The 22,450-nt window shown below is 46.8% G+C and overlaps 2 protein-coding genes across 2 annotated transcripts; both read left to right on the top strand.

Moving 5' to 3' along the window:
- The first annotated feature begins 41 nt into the window (after positions 1 to 41).
- Positions 42 to 8,480, top strand: MARS2 (methionyl-tRNA synthetase 2, mitochondrial). The gene is made up of 3 exons (XM_028714753.2): positions 42 to 328; positions 1,084 to 1,418; positions 5,785 to 8,480. The coding sequence occupies exons 1-3, from the start codon at positions 82 to 84 to the stop codon at positions 6,928 to 6,930; spliced, it is 1,728 nt and encodes a 575-aa protein (XP_028570586.2). The 5' UTR covers positions 42 to 81; the 3' UTR covers positions 6,931 to 8,480.
- Positions 8,481 to 11,631: 3,151 nt separating this feature from the next.
- RAB33A (RAB33A, member RAS oncogene family) lies at positions 11,632 to 21,253 on the top strand. The gene is made up of 2 exons (XM_028715681.2): positions 11,632 to 12,958; positions 20,641 to 21,253. The coding sequence occupies exons 1-2, from the start codon at positions 12,764 to 12,766 to the stop codon at positions 21,094 to 21,096; spliced, it is 651 nt and encodes a 216-aa protein (XP_028571514.1). The 5' UTR covers positions 11,632 to 12,763; the 3' UTR covers positions 21,097 to 21,253.
- Positions 21,254 to 22,450: the final 1,197 nt, after the last annotated feature.

Consider the following 22,450-nt stretch of genomic DNA (forward strand, 5'->3'; position numbering starts at 1 on the left):
GGGGCGCTGCGACTCTACGGCCAGGGGGAGGGGCGCCTGGGAAGGGGCGTGGCCTCCTTGTCCTCCCCGCGTGCGGCGGTCATGCTGCTGCTGCTGCTCCGCTCCCTCGCCGCGCGCCGCCTGCTCCGCGCTGCTGTCCTCCCCGGGCAGGGTTCGCGGAGAGGCTGCCACGCCTCGGACCGGAGCGGACGGCCGCTGCTGCTCACCACGCCCATCTTCTACGCGAACGGCCCGCCGCACATCGGGCACCTGTACTCTGCGCTGCTGGCTGATGCGCTGCACCGGCACCGGGAGCTGCAGGGCCGCGGAAGAGGGCGCTTTACCACGGGTCAGTGAGAGGACTGGCAAAGGGGGTTGTGTGAATGGGTGGTGGGTTTTCTTCTAGTGTCAAAGGCTGCTAGATGCTGCTGATCTGTGGAGGTTTTTCCTTGAGCGTTCTTTAAAGCGGTTGTTGTTGTTGTGTTCGTCTGCCTTGTGCGGAGAAGGCAGTCCCACAAGCTTACAAACTTTTCTGCGGGGAGATGGGTAAATAGCAGGATAAAGTTTCAGTGAAGCACGTGTGCATGCAAGTGTGCGGAACCAGCCAACTCGCGAGGCAGTCGCTTTGTGGGAAGGATCCACAGGGGCAGCAGATCCGGGCCCCCAGACAGTAATGCATCACCTGCTGCTGCAGTGGCAGCAACAACCTTGACACACTCCTTACCCACCCACCTAGCTGCCAGATGCTCTTGGGCTGCAGCTCTCATTAGTCTCAGCCAGAATTGCCAGCAGTGGTGATAGATGGATGCTGTAGTCCATCAACATATTTGGGGGGGGGGGTTCTTTTTCCTTTAATATAACCAGTTTTCTCCATTTTCCAGCCCTAAGAACATCAGATCAGCTGGATCACATTAGAAGTCTGTCTAGCGCAGCCTTCCAACCTTGGCTACCCAGATGTTGGTTAGCTGCAGTTCCCATCATCCTTGATCATTGGTCAGGCTGCCTGGGGATGATGAGAGTTGTAGCCCAACAACATCTGGAGGCCCGCAGATACCAGGTCTGTTGGATTCTTAATTCTTTGCACTCTCCTGTTTCTCTGCACAGGAACTGATGAACATGGTCTGAAGATCCAGGTGACAGCAGCGGCTGCAGGCAGTTCCCCTGAACCGTTCTGTGACTGTATGTCAGCTAAATTCCAAGAACTCTTCAACCAGGCAGGCATCTCTTATACAGACTTCATCCGTACCACAGAACCTCGGCACAAACGGGCTGTAGAGCACTTCTGGGCTGCTCTGCAGGACCAGGGCTGGCTCTACCAGGCCCACTATGAAGGCTGGTACTGTACTGCTGAAGAAACCTTCTTGGCTGCTTCCCAGGTCACTGAGCGTCCTGATGCTCATGGCAACAGGCACATGGTCTCGCTTGAGAGTGGCCACCAGGTAATGAAAAGCACCTCTGTATGAGTTCCCCTCTGTGTCTTTTCAGTTGTGATAGGGAAGCCCTGTTTTGTAGGGTGCCATCACTCGGGGAAGTATCTTTTGGGATTTGCAGCAGAGTCTGCTTTAGGATGGCCCCTATGATCTCATGCAACACATCTCAACAAGCATTTGGGGCAAATAGGAAGCACACAAATGCAGTTATATTTTAGAAACACTTTTCATCTTACCTCTGCCTTGGCTTTAAGCAAGAAAGGCTTCAGTGATACTTCTGAAATTTAATTATTTATTCACCATAAATATTCCCAGGTTGATTCACATAAGAATAAAACAAATACTATTAAAAAATTGAAAGGAAGATTGAGAGCAGTGCGGGACGCGGGTGGCGCTGTGGGTAAAAGCCTCAGCGCCTAGGGCTTGCTGATCGAAAGGTCAGCGGTTCGAATCCCCGTGGCGGGGTGCGCTCCCGTTGCTCAGTCCCAGCACCTGCCAACCTAGCAGTTCGAAAGCACTCCCGGGTGCAAGTAGATAAATAGGGACCGCTTACTGTCGGGAAGGTAAACGGCGTTTCCGTGTGCTGCGCTGGCTCGCCAGATGCAGCTTTGTCACGCTGGCCACGTGACCCGGAAGTGTCTCCGGACAGCGCTGGCCCTCGGCCTCTTAAGTGAGATGAGCGCACAACCCTAGAGTCTGTCAAGACTGGCCCGTACGGGCAGGGGTACCTTTACCTTTACCTTATTAAAAAATTGAAAGGAAGATTGAGAGCAGTGGATTAGTAACCGTAAACAATTAAATTGTTTCAGTTTTCAGAGTTAGAAGCTGGTGGGTGGGTGTTAAAGAAATATATTTCCATGGTGCTGAAAACTTAGCAAAGTAGGTATCAGGTGGCCCTCCTTTGGTACAGCATTTCAGAGACACACGGCATGTCACAAAGTGAGAAGACCCTGGCTACATTCACACCATACATTTAAACACCTTTCCCCTACAATCCTGAGAACTGTCTTTTATTAAGGGTGCTGGGAACTGTACCTCTGTGAGGGATAAACTACAGTTCTGAGGATTCTTATTTGGGGAACAGGTGTGATTTAAATGTGCTTGAAATGTATGTTGGGTACACAGCCCCTCTCTCCATACCTCACCCCCTAACTTTGATGTTTGAGGAAGGCATCTGATGATGACCTCAGCACATTGGCAGACTGATGTGAAATCTCAAGTCCATAGTCATTGCTTTGATTTCCCCCCCTCCAACCTTTGATTATTATATTTGAACTCCCCTTTTTTCATCCTGCTAAGAAATCCTCCTCTGCCCCTTCCGTTTCATGCAGTAGCAAGAACACAGTCACATTGACTTTACTGCATGGCTGATTCCCAAATGACTGCAGACACCACGAGGTTATGTAGTGTCACCAAGCAATGCTGCATCTTGCAAAATCACTCCAGAAGTGCTTCTGTCCAGCCATTCAATTGCAAGCACACAAACCTTCTGTGTGAGTGAGGGAGGCTGAATGATGAGAAGTGATTGCTATGTGAGTCGTGGCTTAGAAATTTGGCTCCTTTTTCTATAATGTGTCTCTGGCATAGGAAGGGGCATTGGGAAAATGCAAATGTCTCTTGCAACATTGGTACACACAATCTCAAGCTTTTTTTACAGGTGGAATTATAGCAGAAATGACTGAGCAATTAAGTCAGGGTATGAGGCCAATTAAGGGACGCAGGTGGCGCTGTGGGTTAAACCACAGAGCCTAGGACTTGCCAATCAGAAGGTCAGGGGTTTGAATCCCCGTGACGGGGTGAGCTCCCGTTGTTCAGTCCCTGCTCCTGCCCACCTAGCAGCTCGAATGCACGTCAAAGTGCAAGTAGATCAATAGGTACCGCTCCGGCGGGAAGGTAAACGGCGTTTTCGTGCGCTGTTCTGGTTCGCCAGAAGTGGCTTACTCATACTGGCCACATGACCCGGAAGCTGTACGCCGGCACCCTCGGCCAATAAAGCGAGATGAGCGCCACAACCCCAGAGTCGGTCACGACTGGACCTAATGGTCAGGGGTCCCTTTACCTTTATGAGGCCAAATATGTGTGTGCTTCACAATCGTGCTGCACAAGCATAGAAATTTGATAATTGGTGGAAAATTCAGCATCCTGGGAATTTGAAAAGTAAGTTTCTAGTCCTTCAGTTTGCAAAGTTAATATGTAATACCTGTCACAATCCCAGAAGTGAGCAAGTGGGGCTGAGCAAGATTTCCAGTAAGAAGCCCTTAACAATTGTGTTTCTGTATTCTATGAGAAGCAAAGAAAAAACAGTCCTGTACATTAATAGTGAAAGTTCTCTGACACTGAATCTTTATTTTGCTGAAATATCAAAACTGCATAAGAAGGAATTAGCAGCAGGCTCAAAGGAACCTTGTAGAAACACAAAAACCTTAAGGTAATAAAAGCTATAAAGGTGACGGGTGGGAACTAAGTGAGGACTGAGCAAATTCAGTGGGCGCAGAATGATGACGGAGTTTTGTGTGGGAGGGGGAATGGAAACTGGAAAGATGGAAAGAACGTGGCTGGCTGGGACCTTTGAACACTCCAAGCAAGACACTTAGCACTGCAACATTTTGTTGCAGGTTCGACTTGTTGGTGTAACATAAGCAGACACATTAGGGTTGCTTAATTTGCACAATCTATGCAGGTTATGGGATTTGGTTTCTCTTGGCACCAAACAACGCAGCATATGCACAGCCTTGGATTATGCAGAAACAACAATTTGGCCTTTAATTCTGGGTGGACATTTTCTGCATGTTATGAGGAATTTGATTTATTTCTATACATTGTTTAATACTTAATCCATTTTGGAGGGCATAGCTGGTGTTTGTGTGAATGAGCCTGCTTTATTATAGAAAGGCATGGTATAAATGCTGGGGGGGGGGGGGAGAATAAGGGTTCCTGGCTACTGACTGAAGCAGGGCAGTCCAACTTTTCATACTAAGTGCGCTGCAAGAGTACTTCAACACAGAACCAGCAAACCGCATGCAGTGTCGTCACGGGGACTGGAATGCTAAAATGTGATGCCCCCCTCATGCTGCCAGATAAATGAGGTACTGGTTTTTGGCAAGGAGGTATGAGGCTTAAGCAGACCACCTCCTTCCCGAAGGTGGTGAAGCAGGAACAAGGTTTTGGAAAGGAGGCCGGAGGACCCTCCTGCCTCCTTCTCAAAGCCTAGTGCCTTGCTTAGATGGTTGGGGAGAGTCAAACGTTGCTGAGGGCCACCTATAAGGCCTCATGGGTGACATGTGGCCCTTGGGCCATGTGTTGAACCGTCCTGGTATGAAGGAATATCGTGTAGCAATTTTTCTGGAGCCTAGCAAGTCTGAGGACTCGTGTGCTATACTTTCAGTAAAATGTCCTGGGAACTGTAGTTTTGTAAGGGTGCTGAGAGTTTTTAGGAGACCCGTGCCTCCCCATTACCTTTGCAGAGCTGCAGTTACCAACACCCTTAACAAACTACAGTTCTCAGAATTATTTGGGGGAAGCCAAAGCCAGGATATTGCTTTAAATGTATAGTGCTCCTGGGGTTTGAGAGTGGTCAATGCCTGGATGGGAGGCTGCCTAGGAGCTCTATATATGCTGCCATAAACTCTTTGAAATAAAGGGGGAATATAAATGTTTGGTTGGTTTTTCAAATTAGAATTTTACAGTCACGTGTCCAACTTACAACATAAAAGCAAGATTCCAAGGAATCTCTTGGACTTCCCTCCTCCCCTTTGTGGGTCCTCTTGTTAATCATTTCCTCCTGCATCTTATATGATAATCCAAAATCTTTTACCTCTCCATTGTGTCCAAAATTCACCATTAAACTACAAGTGATATTCTAATCCCACTAACAATTTTAACTGTTTACAATGGTTTTTAAAATAAGTTATAATCTTTCCCCATTCCTTATTAAAATTTCGGTCTTCCTGATTTCTGATTCTTCTGGTCATTTTGGCCATTTCAGCATAATCCATCAGCTTGATCTGCCATTCTTCTCTGGTAGGGACTTTATCTTCTTTCCATCTCTGGACCAATAACATCCGCACGGCCGTGGTCGCATACATAAATAGTCTTATCTGCTCCCTTGGGATTTCACCATGGGGGGAATATAAATGTAACGCAGATGTGAGGGAACTTCTGGCCTTCTGTTGTTGGACTCTAATTCCCATCAGCCCCAGCCAGCATAGTTTGGGGTGATGGGACTTGTACTTATGGGCAATGGGAGTAATAGTCCAGCAATATCTGGAAGACCAAATGTTCCATCATAGATGCAATGAATATAAACAAATGAGTAACTACTTGTAGGGGAGACAGCAAGAAAAAGGTTGTGACCAGTTTCTCTCTTGCATCTCAGGTGCACTGGACCAAAGAGGAGAACTTCATGTTCAAACTGTCCGAATTCCGGGAACCTTTGCTGAGATGGCTCCAGGAAAGCAAGGCAGCCATAACCCCTGAGCCTTTCCACCAGCAGGTGCTCCATTGGCTGGAGCAGGACTTGCCTGACCTCTCTGTGTCGCGTGACCGAAAGCGGCTGCAGTGGGGCATCCCTGTCCCCCACGACTCGACGCAGACCATTTACGTCTGGGTCGATGCCCTGGTGAACTACCTGACCGTTGTGGGTTATCCTGACACACACCACACCTGGTGGCCCAGTGCAACCCACATTGTGGGCAAAGATATCCTCAAGTTCCATGCCATCTACTGGCCTGCCCTCCTCATGGCAGTGGGGCTGGAGCCTCCAGAGAAAATCCTGGTGCACTCCCACTGGACAGTTCAAGGGCAGAAGATGTCAAAAACTCTGGGCAATGTGGTAGACCCTCAGGCCTGTTTCCAGCGGTACTCAGTGGATGGCTTTCGGTACTTCCTGCTGAGACAGGGTGTCCCTGAGCGAGACTGCGACTACTATGATGAGAAGGCTGTCAACTTGGTCAATTCAGAGTTGGCTGATGCCTTGGGGGGTCTTCTTAACCGGTGCACGGCCCCCAGCCTCAACCCCAGTGGAAGCTACCCAGGCTTTTCAGAGGCATGTTTCCCTCGGGTCATGGATGCTCATAATAGGAGAGGCAAAGCCTTGGCTGAGGACTACAAACTGGTGTCATCAGTGAAAGACCTGCCTGCTCATGTGAGCGACTGCTTCGAACACTTTCAGATCTACAAAGCTTTAGAATCGATCCTGGACTGCGTGAGGCAGACGAATGGCTTCCTTCAGAGGCACGCGCCTTGGAAACTACGTCGTGAAGATCCTGAGGAACAGCAGTGGCAAGACACCATCCTGCACATCACTCTGGAATGCCTTCGGATTTATGGGAGCCTCCTGCAACCAATGATCCCAAACATTGCTGATAAAATCCTCACCAGGCTGGGTGTTAGTCCCACGGAAAGGTCTCTAAGCAACTTGAACTTTCTTCCTCGCTACTATGGCGAAAGGTCTCCCTTTGAAGGCAGGAGGCTTGGGGCAGATGCTGGGCTCCTATTTCCAAAGCTGGAGAAATCCAAATGAACCCAATTTCCAAAGCTGGAAAAATCAACAGATGCTGCAGAAGATCACCCACAAGTAGTCTCTTTTTATGCTTTCAGAAGGAGAAAAAAGATGGCAGCTTGTGCCTTATGGTTACATTTTAGTAAATGGTTGGCGGCACGGCGTAGGTATTTACTCTCTTAAGTTCATTCACAATAGTGCCTAGTAACAAGGTTCATTCATTGAAAGGGAGAGCTAGCTTGGCTCTGGTGCATATTACTCTCATGGCCCCACTGAGGATAATAATTCCTTTTAAGGCACATCTCTATCAATCCCCACACACAGAAGAATTAGGATAGCACTCACTTCTCATTGACCAGTCTGGGGATGTGGTGTGGTGTGGTGTGTTGGTGATGACTGACTCTCCTGAACATTTTTGCTGAACATCATCCAGGTGTCAGCAAAGTAGAAGTGGCAGAGTATGGCTTTGCCCACACACTGGTTGAGGAGGACAGTCACAAATGGTGATGGGGTCCAGCTGCCACTTGGCGATTAGTCATGGCTTGAAGAGGCACTCCACCCTTTCAAAAACCTCCATGCCTTTGGAAAACATGTTGCCAAAGTCTGTTCTCCAGTGCAGGAAAAATTCCCAGTTTGAGACACAGAATATTGTTTGTATTCCAGAGGCTGGGGGGACAGGAAAGCATGGGTCTGATGTCTGTGAATGCTGGCATATTAATGTGACATGTTCAGGGATGTGAAGTTCGAGGACAGGGACATGGAAACTATGGCCCTCCAGATTTTCTGGGGCTCCCAGCTCCCATTAGCCCCAGCCAGCATAGCTGATACTCAAGTATGTTGAAAGTTGGAGTCAGGCAACATCTGGAAAGCCATATCTTTCCCACCCTGCAATGTCCCACAATACAGATGCAGGCAGAACATAGATGAAGCTCTTGAGTGACTTGCAGGAGATCAGCAACGGTTTGGGATGCCCAGTGGTTTAGCAATTGCAACAATAAACAGCCCCCCCCCCCTTAAGCTGCTGAAACAAATTTTGGAGGAAAACCAGGACTGGAGTCAAGGTTTTGATTCTGGTAGTGAAAACAAATTGCTACCTGAGCAGGCGGTGCTTTTCTTTATTCTAAGTGCATGTCCAGGAGCACCACCCAAGGCAACATTCAATACATGGTTCCTATGGGTGGATTTCGGGGTCCTATTATCAACAGGATCTCATAAACTTGGGGTCTGCCTACCCCTGCTCATGTATGTTGGTCTTTAAACTTGGGATGGGAAAACTAGTCCTCTAGATATTGTTGGGCTCCAACTCTCATCAGTCCCAGTCAGCAGGCCATAGATCAGAGACATTGGAAAGAGCCATAGCTCAGTGGCAGAGAATCTGCTTTGCATCCCTGACAACTCTAGATAGGGCTGGGGGATAGTCTTGCCTGAAATCCTGGACAGCTACTGTCAGGCAGTATAGACAATATTGAGCTAGATGACCCCATGGTAAAGCAACTTCCTATGTTCGTATCATAATGGATATTAACTGATTCACAAATGTTAATTTGAATAAAGTAATAGTTCTGCTTTTAGGTCAGGAATTGCCTTCCAGATGTGGGGCTCCAGTTCCCATCAGCCACAGACAGAACAGCCAATGCAGAGATTATGTAACTGCAGTCTAATAACTTGCTTTGTGGCTAAGAAGGTATCTAGCACCTGCAACTTTTGTAACCGTGTGTGTAAAAGGTAAAGGTCAAGTACCCCTGGATGGTAAAGTCCAGGCAAAGGAGACTATAGGGTGCAGCGCTCATCTCGCTTTCAGTCCAAGGGAGCCGGCATTTGTACACAGACAGCTTTCCAGGTCATGACTAAACCACTTCTGGCGCAGTGGGACACCGTGACGGAAACCAGAGCACACAGAAACGCTGTTTACCTTCCCGCCACAGCGGTACCTATTTATCTACTTGCACTGGTGTGCTTTCGAACTGCTAAGTTGGCAGGAGCTGCGACAAACCAACAGGAGCTCACCTTGTCGCGGGGATTCAAACTGCCGACCTTGTGATCGGCAAGCCCAAGAGGCTCAGTGGTTTAGACCACAGCACCACCCACTCACCACCTTTTTATTATACATACATATATACACACACACACACACACACACACACACACACACACACACATATGCAAAATTAATTGAGAGTATCCTTTTATAATTAATCAAATACCCCAGTAATGAGAGGTTAGTGCTCTGCTAAAGCATGGAGTAAGAGGGACGCGGGTGGCACTGTGGGTTAAAGCCTCAGCGCCTAGGACTTGCCGATCGAAAGGTCGGCGGTTCGAATCCCTGCAGCAGGGTGCGCTCCCGTCGCTCGGTCCCAGCGCCTGCCAACCTAGCAGTTCGAAAGCACTCCCGGGTGCAAGTAGATAAATAGGGACCGCTTACTAGCGGGAAGGTAAATGGCATTCCGTGTGCTGCGCTGGCTCGCCAGATGCAGCTTGTCACGCTGGCCACGTGACCCAGAAGTGTCTGCGGACAGCGCTGGCCCCCGGCCTATAGAGTGAGATTGGCGCACAACCCTAGAGTCTGTCAAGACTGGCCCATATGGGCAGGGGTACCTTTACCTTTACCTTTAAAGCATGGAGTATTGTAAATGTGTGTATATGTATGTGTGCCATTGCTACTGAAACACACCTGACGGTATATATGCCATTGGATGAAGTTAGTTTTCAATTCTTCCACATGCTTTAGCCCTAATACCTGCTTTAAAGGCCAGTCCTGGGAAATGTGAGTGAATAAGAGTCTGCTATGAGTAGAATTTTCTGCTTGTGTCTATCTCTATTTTCCTAGCAGCAAGTCATACGGATGTCAGGGTTTATTACCTGTCTATCCAGCCTTTCCAATAAGGAGCTTAAGGCAGTGTCCATGGACTCCTTTATCACCAACCCCTCATTTATACCCTCGCAACAATCCTACTTAAGAGAGAGATTGACTGGCCTAGGCAGAGGTGTACCTGGGGGCGCTGGCCAAGTTGGCCCCCACCCCAGCAGGCAGCACGCACACTCCACAAAAATCGCACAGTTGCTTGGCACTCCTGGGTTACCAAGCAGTCTGGGTTGGGAGAGTCCCTGCTCTTCTAACTGCTCACAACCATCTCGTAAGGTGATGGGCAAGGATCATAGATCTGGGCAGCGTGTGGCCCCTTTAGGGAGTGGGGTGGGGGAACAAAGAAAGGACTGAGTGCACAACTTTGGGGGATCTCAAACTTGTGGTGTGAAACTACCTGGTTGTCTGCTTCCTTTCCATTGTGCTCAAGGGAAGGGCAGGGAAGTGCACAGGAAAATGAAGCAAAAAGGATGACTGGAGGGGGCCCCTAGTTCTGAGCATGGAGTTGCAGTGCAAGCTATTTACTAAATGGGTACAGTTGCTGAATCCCCAAGAACAGGGCATCAGCCTGCAGACCGAAGAAGATATGAAAGATATAAAAATTGCATAAAGCACTTTGTAAACAAAAGGGAAGGCTGATAGAAATGATAAACAAATAACAGCCATAATAGTGCCAATATCATTTCTGTAGCCCAGGTGGTGGTCAACACTTTTTGGGACCCAAAGGCACATTTGCAATCCAGAGCAATGTATTGTGGGCACCACGTATAATATGAGCACTGATCTAAGGCTTGGTAGAATTCTAAGATTGCTTCAGCAAGAAGCAACTGAGCCTAAGCTTTGTATAGTAGTAGTAGCAGCAGCAGCAGCTTCATCCTAACTGTCATCCTCACCAGCATTGTAAGATGCTGCTTTGCTGAAGCAGGCGCCAACCTCTTCAGCAGTTCTGCCACAAGCATGAGAGCTTCTGGTTTCACCTGGTCTTCTGCTCTGGAATTCTCCAAGAATGACAACAGAGTCACAGCTGAAAAACTTCATGCACCCTTTAACATGCCAGGAGAACAAGAACCCTGTTTACCATCAAGCATCATTTGTGGAAGGCGGCTGTCTCCTTCTGTAGTAGCAGGGAAAACCTAGGGATTTTCATCTATCTTTGAGGTTGACCTTATTCAGTTAGAACTGAGAACCACTTGCCCATGGTCTTATTATTGTTTCTGATTATCTTATGAATACTGCACAATTAATTATATTCATCTGCCCCAGCTGCAACAAAACATGTCTCTCCTTCATCAGTCTATACAGCCATAGCACTGCAATCTTTTGACTTCACACCCAAAGGTGCACTCCTCCATTGTTGCCCAAGACAGACAGATGCCAACCAGTTATATTCCATTTAGTTAATCGCTACTTCTAGACCAGATTAAAACAGCAAACCTAAAATTATATACCAAACCCAACAGAATTCACATTGGATTCACTGATGGGTAAGCATGTTTAAAGATGACAACTCTGCAGCACAATCTTATCCACGCTAACAGTAAAATCCTAACCAAATCTCAGAAGTAAATTTCAGTGGAATTTAAAGGTAAAGGGACCCCTGGCCATTAGGTCCAGTCGTGGCCGACTCTGGGGTTGCGGCACTCATCTCGCTTTATTGGCCAAGGGAGCCGGCATTTGTCCGTAGACAGTTTTTCCGGGTCATGGGCCAGCATGACCTCTGGCGAACCAGAGCAGCGCACGGAAACGCCGTTTACCTTCCCGCCGGAGGTGTACCTATTTATCTCCTTGCACTTTGACGTGCTTTCGAACTGCTAGGTTGGCAGGAGCAGGGATCGAGTAACGGGAGCTCACCCCTTCGCGGGGATTCAAACTGCCGACCTTCTGATCAGCAAGTCTTAGGCTCTGTGCCACCCGCGTCCCATAAGCCACCCGCGTCCCATCAGTGGAATTTAGTCCCAGGTAAATGGGGTTAAGATTACAGCCTAACCTGAGAGCATATGCCATTGAATCTTCTGTGTTGGATCAAGGTTCTATTTTGGGGGGTGGGCATATGCAGCTCCTTGCCAAGGGCACAAGGGACCCTAGGTAGGCCACTGGCCAGGGCTAGTCAATGTGGAGCCCTCCAGATGTTTTTGGGATGCAGATTCCCATCAGCCCCAGCAAGCATGGACCAAAGTCAGGGATGATGGGAGCTGAAGTCCAAGAAGCATCATTTTCTGCTGGACTTGCCCAAGGTCAAGTCAGCTTCATGAGTGAGGATTTTAGCCTGGATCTTCCCAGTCCTATCCCGACATTCTCAGCAATACAGCCCTCCCCGACATTGGAGCGCGTTGTTTAGGCAGCATGTGTTCGTTCCATCACTGTAAACATGAGAGGCCTCCGTACGTGTCTTCTATTATAATTGTTTTTACATTCCTTTGAGCAGCAGAACGTGGGTCACCAAGCACCCCCGTCTCAGATGTTAGCAAGCGCTAAGGAAATGAGCACATTTCCATGCGCAGCAGGGGATGAACAGTTAGGAGCCGAGAGAGCCGGCAAGCAAGCGGGGGCCACCCAGGCTTATTGGTTTCCCTCGTCCTGCCTTCTAGTTGGCTAAGCGCAACACAAGGCGCCGGTGGGCTGCTGCTAAGGCTCCGCCTTTGGGGCTGTGCCTGGAAGCCGGCTGGGTGTCGGCAGCCAATGAAAGCGCGGAGCGATGGGCGGCTCCTGGCCGGTGACTCGAGGGTGCTCCCGCAGCTGCGACTCATTGCTTAAATGCGGCTGGCTGGACCGACAGCTTGGAGTCTTGTAGGCAGGGAGCTGTGTTTCACCCCGGTCGCCATGCCGGCCGTACTGAGCCAACCCTGAGCTTTTCCGTCGAGTCCTGCCTTCGTTGGGTTTTCTTATTTGTTCCTTTTGCGCGGCGCCTTCCTCCCGCTCTCGCGCTACGGAAAAGCCGAGCCTTATCCTCGCCTAGCCTGCTAGCCAGCGCCGACGGCGTGTCCTTCCAGAATGGAGCTGGAAGCCTCGATGGAGCAGTCCGTTCAGACGCGCATCTTCAAGATCATCGTCATTGGCGACTCCAACGTGGGCAAGACCTGCCTGACTGTGCGCTTCTGCGGGGGAGCCTTCCCGGCAAACACCGAAGCCACCATCGGCGTGGACTTCAGGGAGAAGGCGGTGGAGATTGAGGGAGAGCATATCAAGGTACAGCAGGAAGAAAAGCAGGGAGGGAAGAGGGAGAGAGCGGGGGAACCGGGCCTGGTGCACACAGCCTTTTCTGGGAGCCGGGTCCTCCTTCCAGGTGGCTTCGTCTGTTGTTATCGGGGTGTTTTTTTAAAGCAACCATAATTGAGGATGCTTCTTCTGAAAGCTCCGCTCGTCTTCTATTGCTGCCATGTCTGAAAGGATGTAGGGCGCCCCATGGAGGTGAGGAGAGCTGGGGAGCAAAAAATCGATGGACTCCCAGAGAAGCAGGCTATAGAACCCTATCTAGGGAGAGTAACGGGAAACCAGTATAAGACAGGCTTGGGTAGAGGAGGAGCAACAGTAGGCAAGGCACCCTGAACTGCAAGCTTCTTAAGGCACGGTGTGTAAGATGTATATATTTTGTCTAATCCGAATCCTGATGCTGTTGTCCTCACCACCATCTTAATATGCTCACAAAAACCCTATTGGGTGGGAAATGATGAGGGAGGGAGAGACAGCAAAACGGGGACTGGCCCAGTAAACTTAATGGCTAAGTAAGGATTTGAAGGGCCTTAAATCTGTGGTAGAGCTCCCGCTTTGCATGCAGAAGGTCCCAGGTTCAATCCTTGATAAAGCTGGAAGAAAGAACCCTGCCTGCAACCCTGGATAGGCTCTGCTATTCAGTACAGACAGACCAATGGCTGACTGTGTTGCATGTATATTCTCCCTAAGTACTTACATCATTCTGGCTCTAGGTTCTTCTGAAGGTTGGGGTATTAATTTCACAGTGGCTAATTTCTAAAATTACAAGTGTTTTAGGGCTCCACAGTGTATGGAAGTCAAGTGTGGTGGAAGCATTCCCCGTCCCTCACCCCCAACTTGGCAACTCCGAATTGCTAAAGCTGGTTGTGATGCCCTATAGTGGCAAGAGAAAGAGGGCCAGGGCATAGCGTTCACTGCATTTACATCACTTCATTACTCAACTACTTGATGACTTGCATCTGTGAACTGACACCCTCCTCCCCTGTTATGCCTGATATGAAAGTTCTGGCTTCAGTGCTGGAATCTGTGATGGCCTGTTCCTACAGGCAGTTCACTACCATGTCCATAATCAATTGGCATGCATGAATGATCCAGCCTCCATAACTGTACTGTGCTCAGATGTTCTGTTCTTTATGGCTACTTCACATGTTTAACTAAGCAAACACCACCTTCCCAGTAGAATGGACAAGGTGTGGGGGAGATACACTGGTAGAAGGGGGAGGTATGAGCAGGGCCAAGATTTCAGTGCATTCTCACAGTCACATCACAGCCCAGAAACTGTACTCAGCCCCTGGTGCTTCTGTTATGGAGACTTCTGTTGAGGTCTCTGTGTGATTGCACAAGGACTGCCTATACTGTGAGATTCTGAAGCTGTTATTAACTCTGGATGTTTTCGTTTTGGATCACTTTTGCACACCAGGAATTAAGGACTGGATATATGTGTGCTGGTTCAGTCATCTCTGCTACATCCTTGCAATGTTAGGCCAATCAAGAGCACACATATTGACAGTGGGGATGGGAGAAGAAAGATATAAAATCCAGAATATTTAGGTATCATAAAATCAGCATCTGCAGAAGTGTTCAGATTGCTCAGTTACAGTAAATTCCAGGGCAAAGTATACATTGCATACTAATGCCATACTCAGTTTAAGAAGGATATTGACAAGCTGGAATGTATGCAGAGGGCAACCAAGAGGATCAAGGGTTTGGAAACCAAGCCTTATGAGGAATGGTTGTAGGAGTTTGGTATGTTTAGGGTCCCTTCCAACTCTACAGTTATATGCTTCTATGAGTCATAGACCTTTAAAGAGCAAAAACTCATATAGGAGATTGCCTATACTAACCTTTCTCTTTTTTCTCTTTTTTTCCAGTAATTTTTTATTATTTTCCTTATTCATACTTTAACAATACAATACAGTAAATCACATAATTACTTTAGCTCTGCCAAGCTCACAACTTCCCATCTGCTGAAGGGATACTTCAGCGAGTATCCCTTATTTTCTTATATTGCATATTCTATTTATTTAATCTTATATCTGCCATACATTGTAAGAGCTATTTCAATCCTGCCAGTGTTTTTAAAGTTTTGCAATTGTCTTTTATATACACCATAAATTTACTCCAACTTTCTTGAAACCTCTGGTCGTCCTGGTCCCAAATTCTTCAGTTTGGCTAACTCTGCATAACTCATCATTTTCGTCTGCCACTCCGCAATGGTAGAGACTTTTTGCACTTTCCAGTTTGGGGCAAGCATATTTCTTGCTGCAGCTGTGGCGTACATAAAGAATCTTTGGTCTACTTTATTAATTTCTTTCCCCATCAAACCCAACAAAAAGGCTTCTGTTTTTTGGGGTAAAGTGTACTTTTAAGTTCATTATAAATTAGCTTCCAAAAGTTCTTAACTTTATCACAAGTCCACCACATATGATAGAAATCTCCATCCACCTCTTTGCACTTCTAACATTTTTTATCCTTCATCCTGTACATTTTTGCCAGCTTTACCGCTGTTAAATGCCACCTATAGATCATTTTCATTAGGTTTTCTTTTAAAGCCGTACATGCCGTAAATTTCATATTTACCTTCCACAACTCATACCATGCATCCAATTCAATATTATGCCCAAAATCTGTAGCCCATTTTATCATTGCTTCTTTCATTTTCTCATCTTTTGTAAACCATTCTAATAACAAATCCTACAGTTTGGATAATGTTTTACCTCTGCCTTCTATTAAGTCTATTTGAAATCTTGATTTTTTTGTCTTCAAACCCAGCTTCCATTTTTCAGTATATCATTAACCTGATGGTATTGCAACCAACCTGTAAGCATACCTTCTCTTTGATCATATGGCTTAAGTTTTATCCCTTGTTCCATTTTTCTAGTAATTTTTCTAGTAATTTCTTCTTTCCCTCCATGTTAACTTTCTTGATGGTCAACACTTCTATTGGCGATATCCACCATGGGGTTTTCCTTTCCAATAATTTTTTATTTCTTTCCCACACCTCATAGATTGACCTTCTTATCACATGATTTAAAAAACCTTTATGGACCTTTACTTTATCATAACACAGGTACGAGTGCCACCCGTACCTGTTATCATGCCCTTCTAAATCCAAAAGGTCTGTGTTTTCCAGTGTTATCCATTCTTTTAGCCATACAAGACAGGACGCTTCATAATAGAGAGGCAAATCTACCTCTTTCTTTTTTATCTATCAAAATTTTCATTTTAATCCTCAGCTTCTTTCCCTGCCAGACAAATCTTGACAGTATTTTTTGCCACTATCTACATTGCCCTGTCCCCTTAATCATTGGAATTGTTTGGAACAAAAATAACATTCTAGGTAAAACATTCATCTTAATCGCTGATATTCTGCCCAGGAAAGAGAGTTTCAGCCTATCCCAAATTTCTAGATCTTTCTTAATCTCTCTCCATGTAGTTTCATAATTATCTTTATACAAATTTATATTTATTGTTTTCAACCATATTAGAGGTATTTCACTTTCTTAGCCACCATGATTCCTGTCTCCTGTTGCAATTCCTCTGTCTCTTCTTTGTTCATGTTTTTAACTAACATTATTGGTCTTTTCTGAAAGGTATTGAAGCCATATGTCTAGAACAAAAAGCCAAACTTATTATAAAATAATAATTTGTCGGACACTTTTGAAATTTCTAAGGGGACCAGGCAGGGGTTCCCCCTGTCACCTTTGCTGTTTATTACGGTTTTGGAAGTTCTAAATAAGAAATTGAGAGAAACATCAGAAATTAGAGGGGTTAAGGTGGGAGTAAAAGAGTTTAAAATAAAAGTGTTTGCTGACGATCTAGTTTTAACATTAGAAGATTGAAAGAAAAGTGTACAAGAAGCCCTGCAGAAAATATAGGAATTTGGCAAAGTGGCGAGGTTTAAACTTAATATACTAACCTTTCTCAACTTGGTGCTCTCTAGGTGGTTTGGATTACATCATCCCTTACCACTGGTCATGCTGACTGGGACTGATGAGAGTTATAGTCCAAAAATCTGGAGGGCACCAGGCTGGGAAAGGTTGGTCTACATGGACAACCAATAGGGTTTTGACATGGATCTTTCCCAACGCTACCTGAAGATGCCAGGGCTTGGACTTGGACCTTTTGCATGGAAAACATATACTCCATAACTGAGCTACAGCCCCTTCCGAAAGAGCAGGTGCTCTTGGGATTCAACCCCACACTGCAAACTCTACAGAGCAATTTCATAAGCATTCAGCCACAGCATCCGACCTGTCCACCACTCTCATGTCCACCTTTCTCCTTTTTCTCTCCACAGTTCCCAAACGCAGTTCAGAACAGCAGGGAATTCTGTTTAGGAGAGGGAGTTTAGTGTAGTTGCAGTTATCTTTACCTAAGGTTAGGGACATGGGTGGTGCTGTGGGTTAAACCACAGAGCCTAGGGCTTGCCGATCAGAAGGTCGGCAGTTCGAATCCCCACGATGGGGTGAGCTCCTGTTGTTCAGTCCCTGTTCCTGTCAACCTAGCAGTTCGAAAGCACAAAGTGCAAGTATCCCGATCCGGCAGGAAGGTAAACGGCGTTTCCATGCGCTGCTCTGGTTCACCAGAAGCGGCTTAGTCATGCTGGCCACATGACCCAGAAGCTGTACGCCGGCTCCCTCGGTCAGTAAAGCAAGATGAGCGCCGCAACCCCAGAGTCGTCTGCGACTGGACCTAAAGGTCAGGGGTCCCTTTACCTTTACTTTTCCTAAGGTTAACAAGCTGCTGCAGTCAACATTATTCCCTGTCCTGCTCAACTGTCAAAGGTAAAGGAGCTCTGCCTTCCCTTGCATCTGATAGCTCATTCTCTTTGATTCTCCTTTTTAAAGAAAACTGCAGATACCCCAGTGGTCAGGATGCCATGCAGTTGTGGGTTCTGACCTGGAGTGTGCAAATAGATGTAATGTTTAAAAACGTCTTTCTTTCTTTTTAATGCTTTAAAAAAGGGGAGGTTGATAATGGAGAGCTGGCAGGAAACATTTTGCTTGACCCTTTCCTCACTGCAATTTCTTAACTGCAAACCTCTCCCCCCACAGCAGCTTTTTCCTACCACACAGGGTTGTAAACGCACATGTTACCCTCTGTACGGCAATCTTGCATCCTCTCCCAACCATATGAACATGTTATCTAAAAATAACCCCATATAATGTGAGTGTGTGGGTACACACAGTCAAAATGACTGTTGCTCTCATTCCCCATAGCTAAGAGATGGTTTGGCGTAATGTTAAGTCTGAACTCTGAGGCTCGGGGTTTGTCTCACTCCAAACAAACCATGAACTGTAGCCAAGGTTTGCTTTTGGATTACTGCTCATGCCTTATCTGCAGGAGGCAAACCATAATGCTAAGCCAGAGCATGCCTTAGTTCCAGGTACTAGCATGGGAGCAGGATGACCCTGGGAGGAAGTGAAGCAGCCACTATTCTTTTTTACTGTTGAAGGGGAACTGTCCCGGGCGCAATATTTTTCCCACCCGAGGGCAAAGCCTCATAAGGCTACACTGTGAGAATCCACACACTAGTGCAGGGGTGTCAAACTCAAATTCATCAGGGGCCGCATCAGCAGTTTGGTCACCCTCAAAGGGCCGGTTGTAACAAGTGGAGGTTTCCTGAATGCATGTAAAGTGGAGGTTTCCTGTGTAGAACGGCCGGCGCCGCTAGAGGGCAGACGTTCTCTGGCTTGTAGGCTGCCGCGCATGCGCTGAAGAGGCGGCTTTCTTGTGTCAAAAAAAAAAAAAAAGCGAGAATAAAAGGTGAAGGCTGGCGGCCGGCGGCGGCTACACGGGCCACATGATGAGGTTTGGCGGGCCGGATCCGGCCCGCAGACCTTGTGTTTGACACCCATGCACTAGTGCATTCATGCTTAGCTGTGGTTTTGGCTTAGTGCTGTGGGCGAACTGCACCAGGCTGTGGAAAAAGTCACTTCAAATATAAAGCCATCACAGCAGACCAAGATCTGCATGCAAACTTTTCTCCTGGAAGAGCCTGCCTGCCCCAGGTTACAAAGAAGATGCAGTGTGTGGGGGTTTTTTAATTAAAAAACAACAAAAAGCAAGGAAGCATTCAAGAGTGGAACCAGCCCACATGGTCTTAAGCCAGGCATGTCCAAAGTCCGTTTTGGGGGCCTAATCCAGCCCGGCGGTCAATTTAATTTGGTCGGCCCTCATGCATGTTCACTTCATCAAATCTGGCCCTCTTTGAAAAAATTTACGGGCACCCCATCTTAAGCAGTGCAGTGTATTCCTATTGCCTCATGAATGCAGACCCAGTTTCCTTGAAGCTCCTCTGCCTCCAGGTCCTCAGAAAACCTTCTGAGGACAAAGATTGGCCATTTGGCCTTGTTTTGCTTCAGGACCAGATTACAAAGGCTAACATGTGGAAGAGATTGCTGGTTGTGGGAAAAGATTAGGTGAAGGGAGGTCAATTCATGTTTACTCAACTAAGAAAGGTGTGGGCTAGGAAGTAGGCCCATGTCTTCTTGTTAATCCCTCCTTGTCTCAGCTGGGGAGAAGGCTGATCCTACCTATGAAATGGGTCATATTAGGGAATAATAACTCTATAATTGTAGAAAAAACTTTAATTGACTTTGATTTTATTGAATTCATAATCTTTTAGGCTTCTATATTTGATTTTTATTGAATATACCCCTTCAGCATATTTTTCTTGTGAAGCAGTTTATAAATCTGCATATATTTTAAACTAGATCACAACCAATACACACTTTCACCACTTTAAAAGTTAGAGCTTCTCCCAAAAAATTCTGAGAACAGTAGTTTACCCCTACAGAGCTACAATTTCCAGCACTGCAGGCAAACTACAGTTCCCAGCATTCATTAGGGGAAAACCATGTGCTTTAAATGGTGTGGATATGACCTTAGATAAGTGTGTCAGACTAGGGTCCAGCTTCAAATTGTGAATCAGCCACAAAGCTCAGAAGATGAATTGGGAGAAATCTCAGCCATACCAGGGGGTTATATAAAATAAAAGAGGGAGGAAAAACCATGTGGGACACTCTGGGCTTCCTGAAGGAAAAGCTGGATATAAATGGAGGCTGAACATTTTCTGTCAGCTATTAAAAGATTCTAGCATTTCCTTCAGAGCTCATTTGCCCTGGTTCCTGTCTTGGGTGAGTACATGCGCGTGTGGACACACACATACACATAGTGGCTGGGTCTGTGAGCTTCCTTGTTAGTTTTCCCACAGTGCCTCTGGCATTGCTTGGCTCCATGCCATTATACAAAATAGAAAGACGACAGTACAGCACGGGCATTGTGGGAATTTGTTTCAGTGGCAACTGGTAGCTGCCTGCTGCCTCAGATGGGTGAGCCCAGAGCCTGCCAAAAGCACTTTGCTGAGGGCCTTCATATGAGCATAGATAGCTGCCCTATACCTAGTCAGATCATTGGTCCTTCCAGTTCAATATTTTCAACAAAGTCTGGGAGCAACTCTTGAGGATTTAGGCAGGAGACATTCCAAGCTCCACCTGTAATTGAACCAGGGATTGTCTACAGGCAAAGCAGGTGCTCATACCTTGATCTTTGGATCTTCCTCCATGTCGACCCTTAATGCTGGAGCTGATCCTGCATGAATGTACTCTCTACCTGGTTTGTAGACTCTTCAGAAATTCTGCTCTGTTCCACAGGTGCAGGTCTGGGACACAGCAGGCCAGGAAAGGTTCCGGAAGAGCATGGTGGAGCACTACTACCGCAATGTGCATGCTGTTGTCTTCGTCTATGATGTCACCAAGATGGCTTCCTTCATCAATCTTAAGACCTGGATTGAGGAGTGCAATGGCCATGCAGTCCCTGCCCTTGTCCCTAAAGTGCTTGTGGGAAACAAGTGTGACTTGCGGGACCAGATCCAGGTGCCATCCAGCATGGCCCTGAAGTTTGCTGATGCACATAATATGCTTTTGTTTGAAACCTCAGCCAAGGACCCCAAAGAAAGTCAGAATGTGGAATCTATTTTCATGTGTCTGGCTTGCCGGCTGAAGGCCCAGAAGTCTCTACTTTATCGGGATATGGAGAGGCAGCAGGGGAAGGCACCTAGAATGACGCTTAATGCAGACGGGAGCAGCAAAAACCCTTGTCCCTGCTGAACTATTGAGGTTGCCATTCCTGACCATTTAATGGGTATGTGTGTGACTGTGAGTGAGAAGGGCAGATGGTTTTGTCCCTCAATGAACTGAAACAAGACCCGCTTGTCTCAATCTAAGTTAAATGTTAAGTTAATAATAAAATTTGTATGGCATTCAACTGGTTTGGTTGTAGCTTTGTTTCTGCTGGTTTGTGATCTGAACAAGCCCTTATGATAAACACCTTCACTGAAGATGGGTGCTGGGTAACGTGACTGGTTTTATTGGTATGTTAACAGGAAAAACAACAGCCCTGTTATTAACTCAGGAGAGAAGTATAGACTTAGCTGTTTCTGGTAGTATTTATGATTACACTGCCAAGCAAGGTGGTGTACTTCTGTGAAGGCTGCACAAAATGCACTCATTTCCCATGCATAGGTTCAAAGGATGAAGAGACACTTTGGTAACAAAACTGAATGTTTATTTAGTTACACACTCTATGAGAGTGTAAAGCATGATGGTGATGCTAAGGGAGACCCTAAACTTGGTTCAAGACACAAACTCTTTACAGAGAATTTAAAACAGCACTCTTTCCATCTTAAGATTTGGATAGACTTTTCCTACCTAGAATGGCTATTAATGTTCCTAATCAGCAACACCCACCCATTCACTTCTGGAATTTAATATCTCTTCAGGGAATCAAAACTGGGTTGCCCTGCCTGGCTAACCCACTCAGATAGCCCAAATCCCAACTGCCCATACTGACAGTTTCTCCATATCTCCAATGTCCCTGTCTAATATGCAGACCAGAGCATTCCAAACTGTGTGTCACAACAACTTAGTGTGTTGGCTGCAGTGTGTAGGTGTGTCGTGCAAATGCTTGGAAAGGAGTTAGTTTAACCTCTGGTTTGCTATTAAAAAGGGAAGTGGGTGGTGCTGTGGGTTAAACCACAGAGCCTAGGGCTTGCCAATCAGAAGGTCAGCTGTTCGAATCCCCATGACGGGGTGAGCTGCCATTGCTCGGTCCCTGCTCCTGCCAACCTAGCAGTTTGAAAACATGTCAAAGTGCAAGTAGATAAATAGGTACCGCTCCGGCGGGAAGGTAAACAGCATTTTTGTGTGCTGCTCTGGTTCGCCAGAAGCAGCTTAGTCATACTGGCCACATGACCCGGAAGCTGTACGCTGGCTCTCTCGGCCAATAAAGCGAGATGAGCTCCGCAACCCCAGAGTCGTCCGCTACTGGACCTAACGGCCAGGGGTCCCTTTACCTTTACCTTGCTATTAAAACTGAACTACTGTCTTGCAAAACGATGCATGTCTAAAAAGTGTGCCACCACCATGAAAAGTTTGGAAAGCTCTGTCACATATAATCCCGGTC

Source organism: Podarcis muralis, chromosome Z, assembly GCF_964188315.1.
Source record: "Podarcis muralis chromosome Z, rPodMur119.hap1.1, whole genome shotgun sequence".
NCBI classification, from domain to species: Eukaryota; Metazoa; Chordata; class Lepidosauria; order Squamata; family Lacertidae; genus Podarcis; species Podarcis muralis.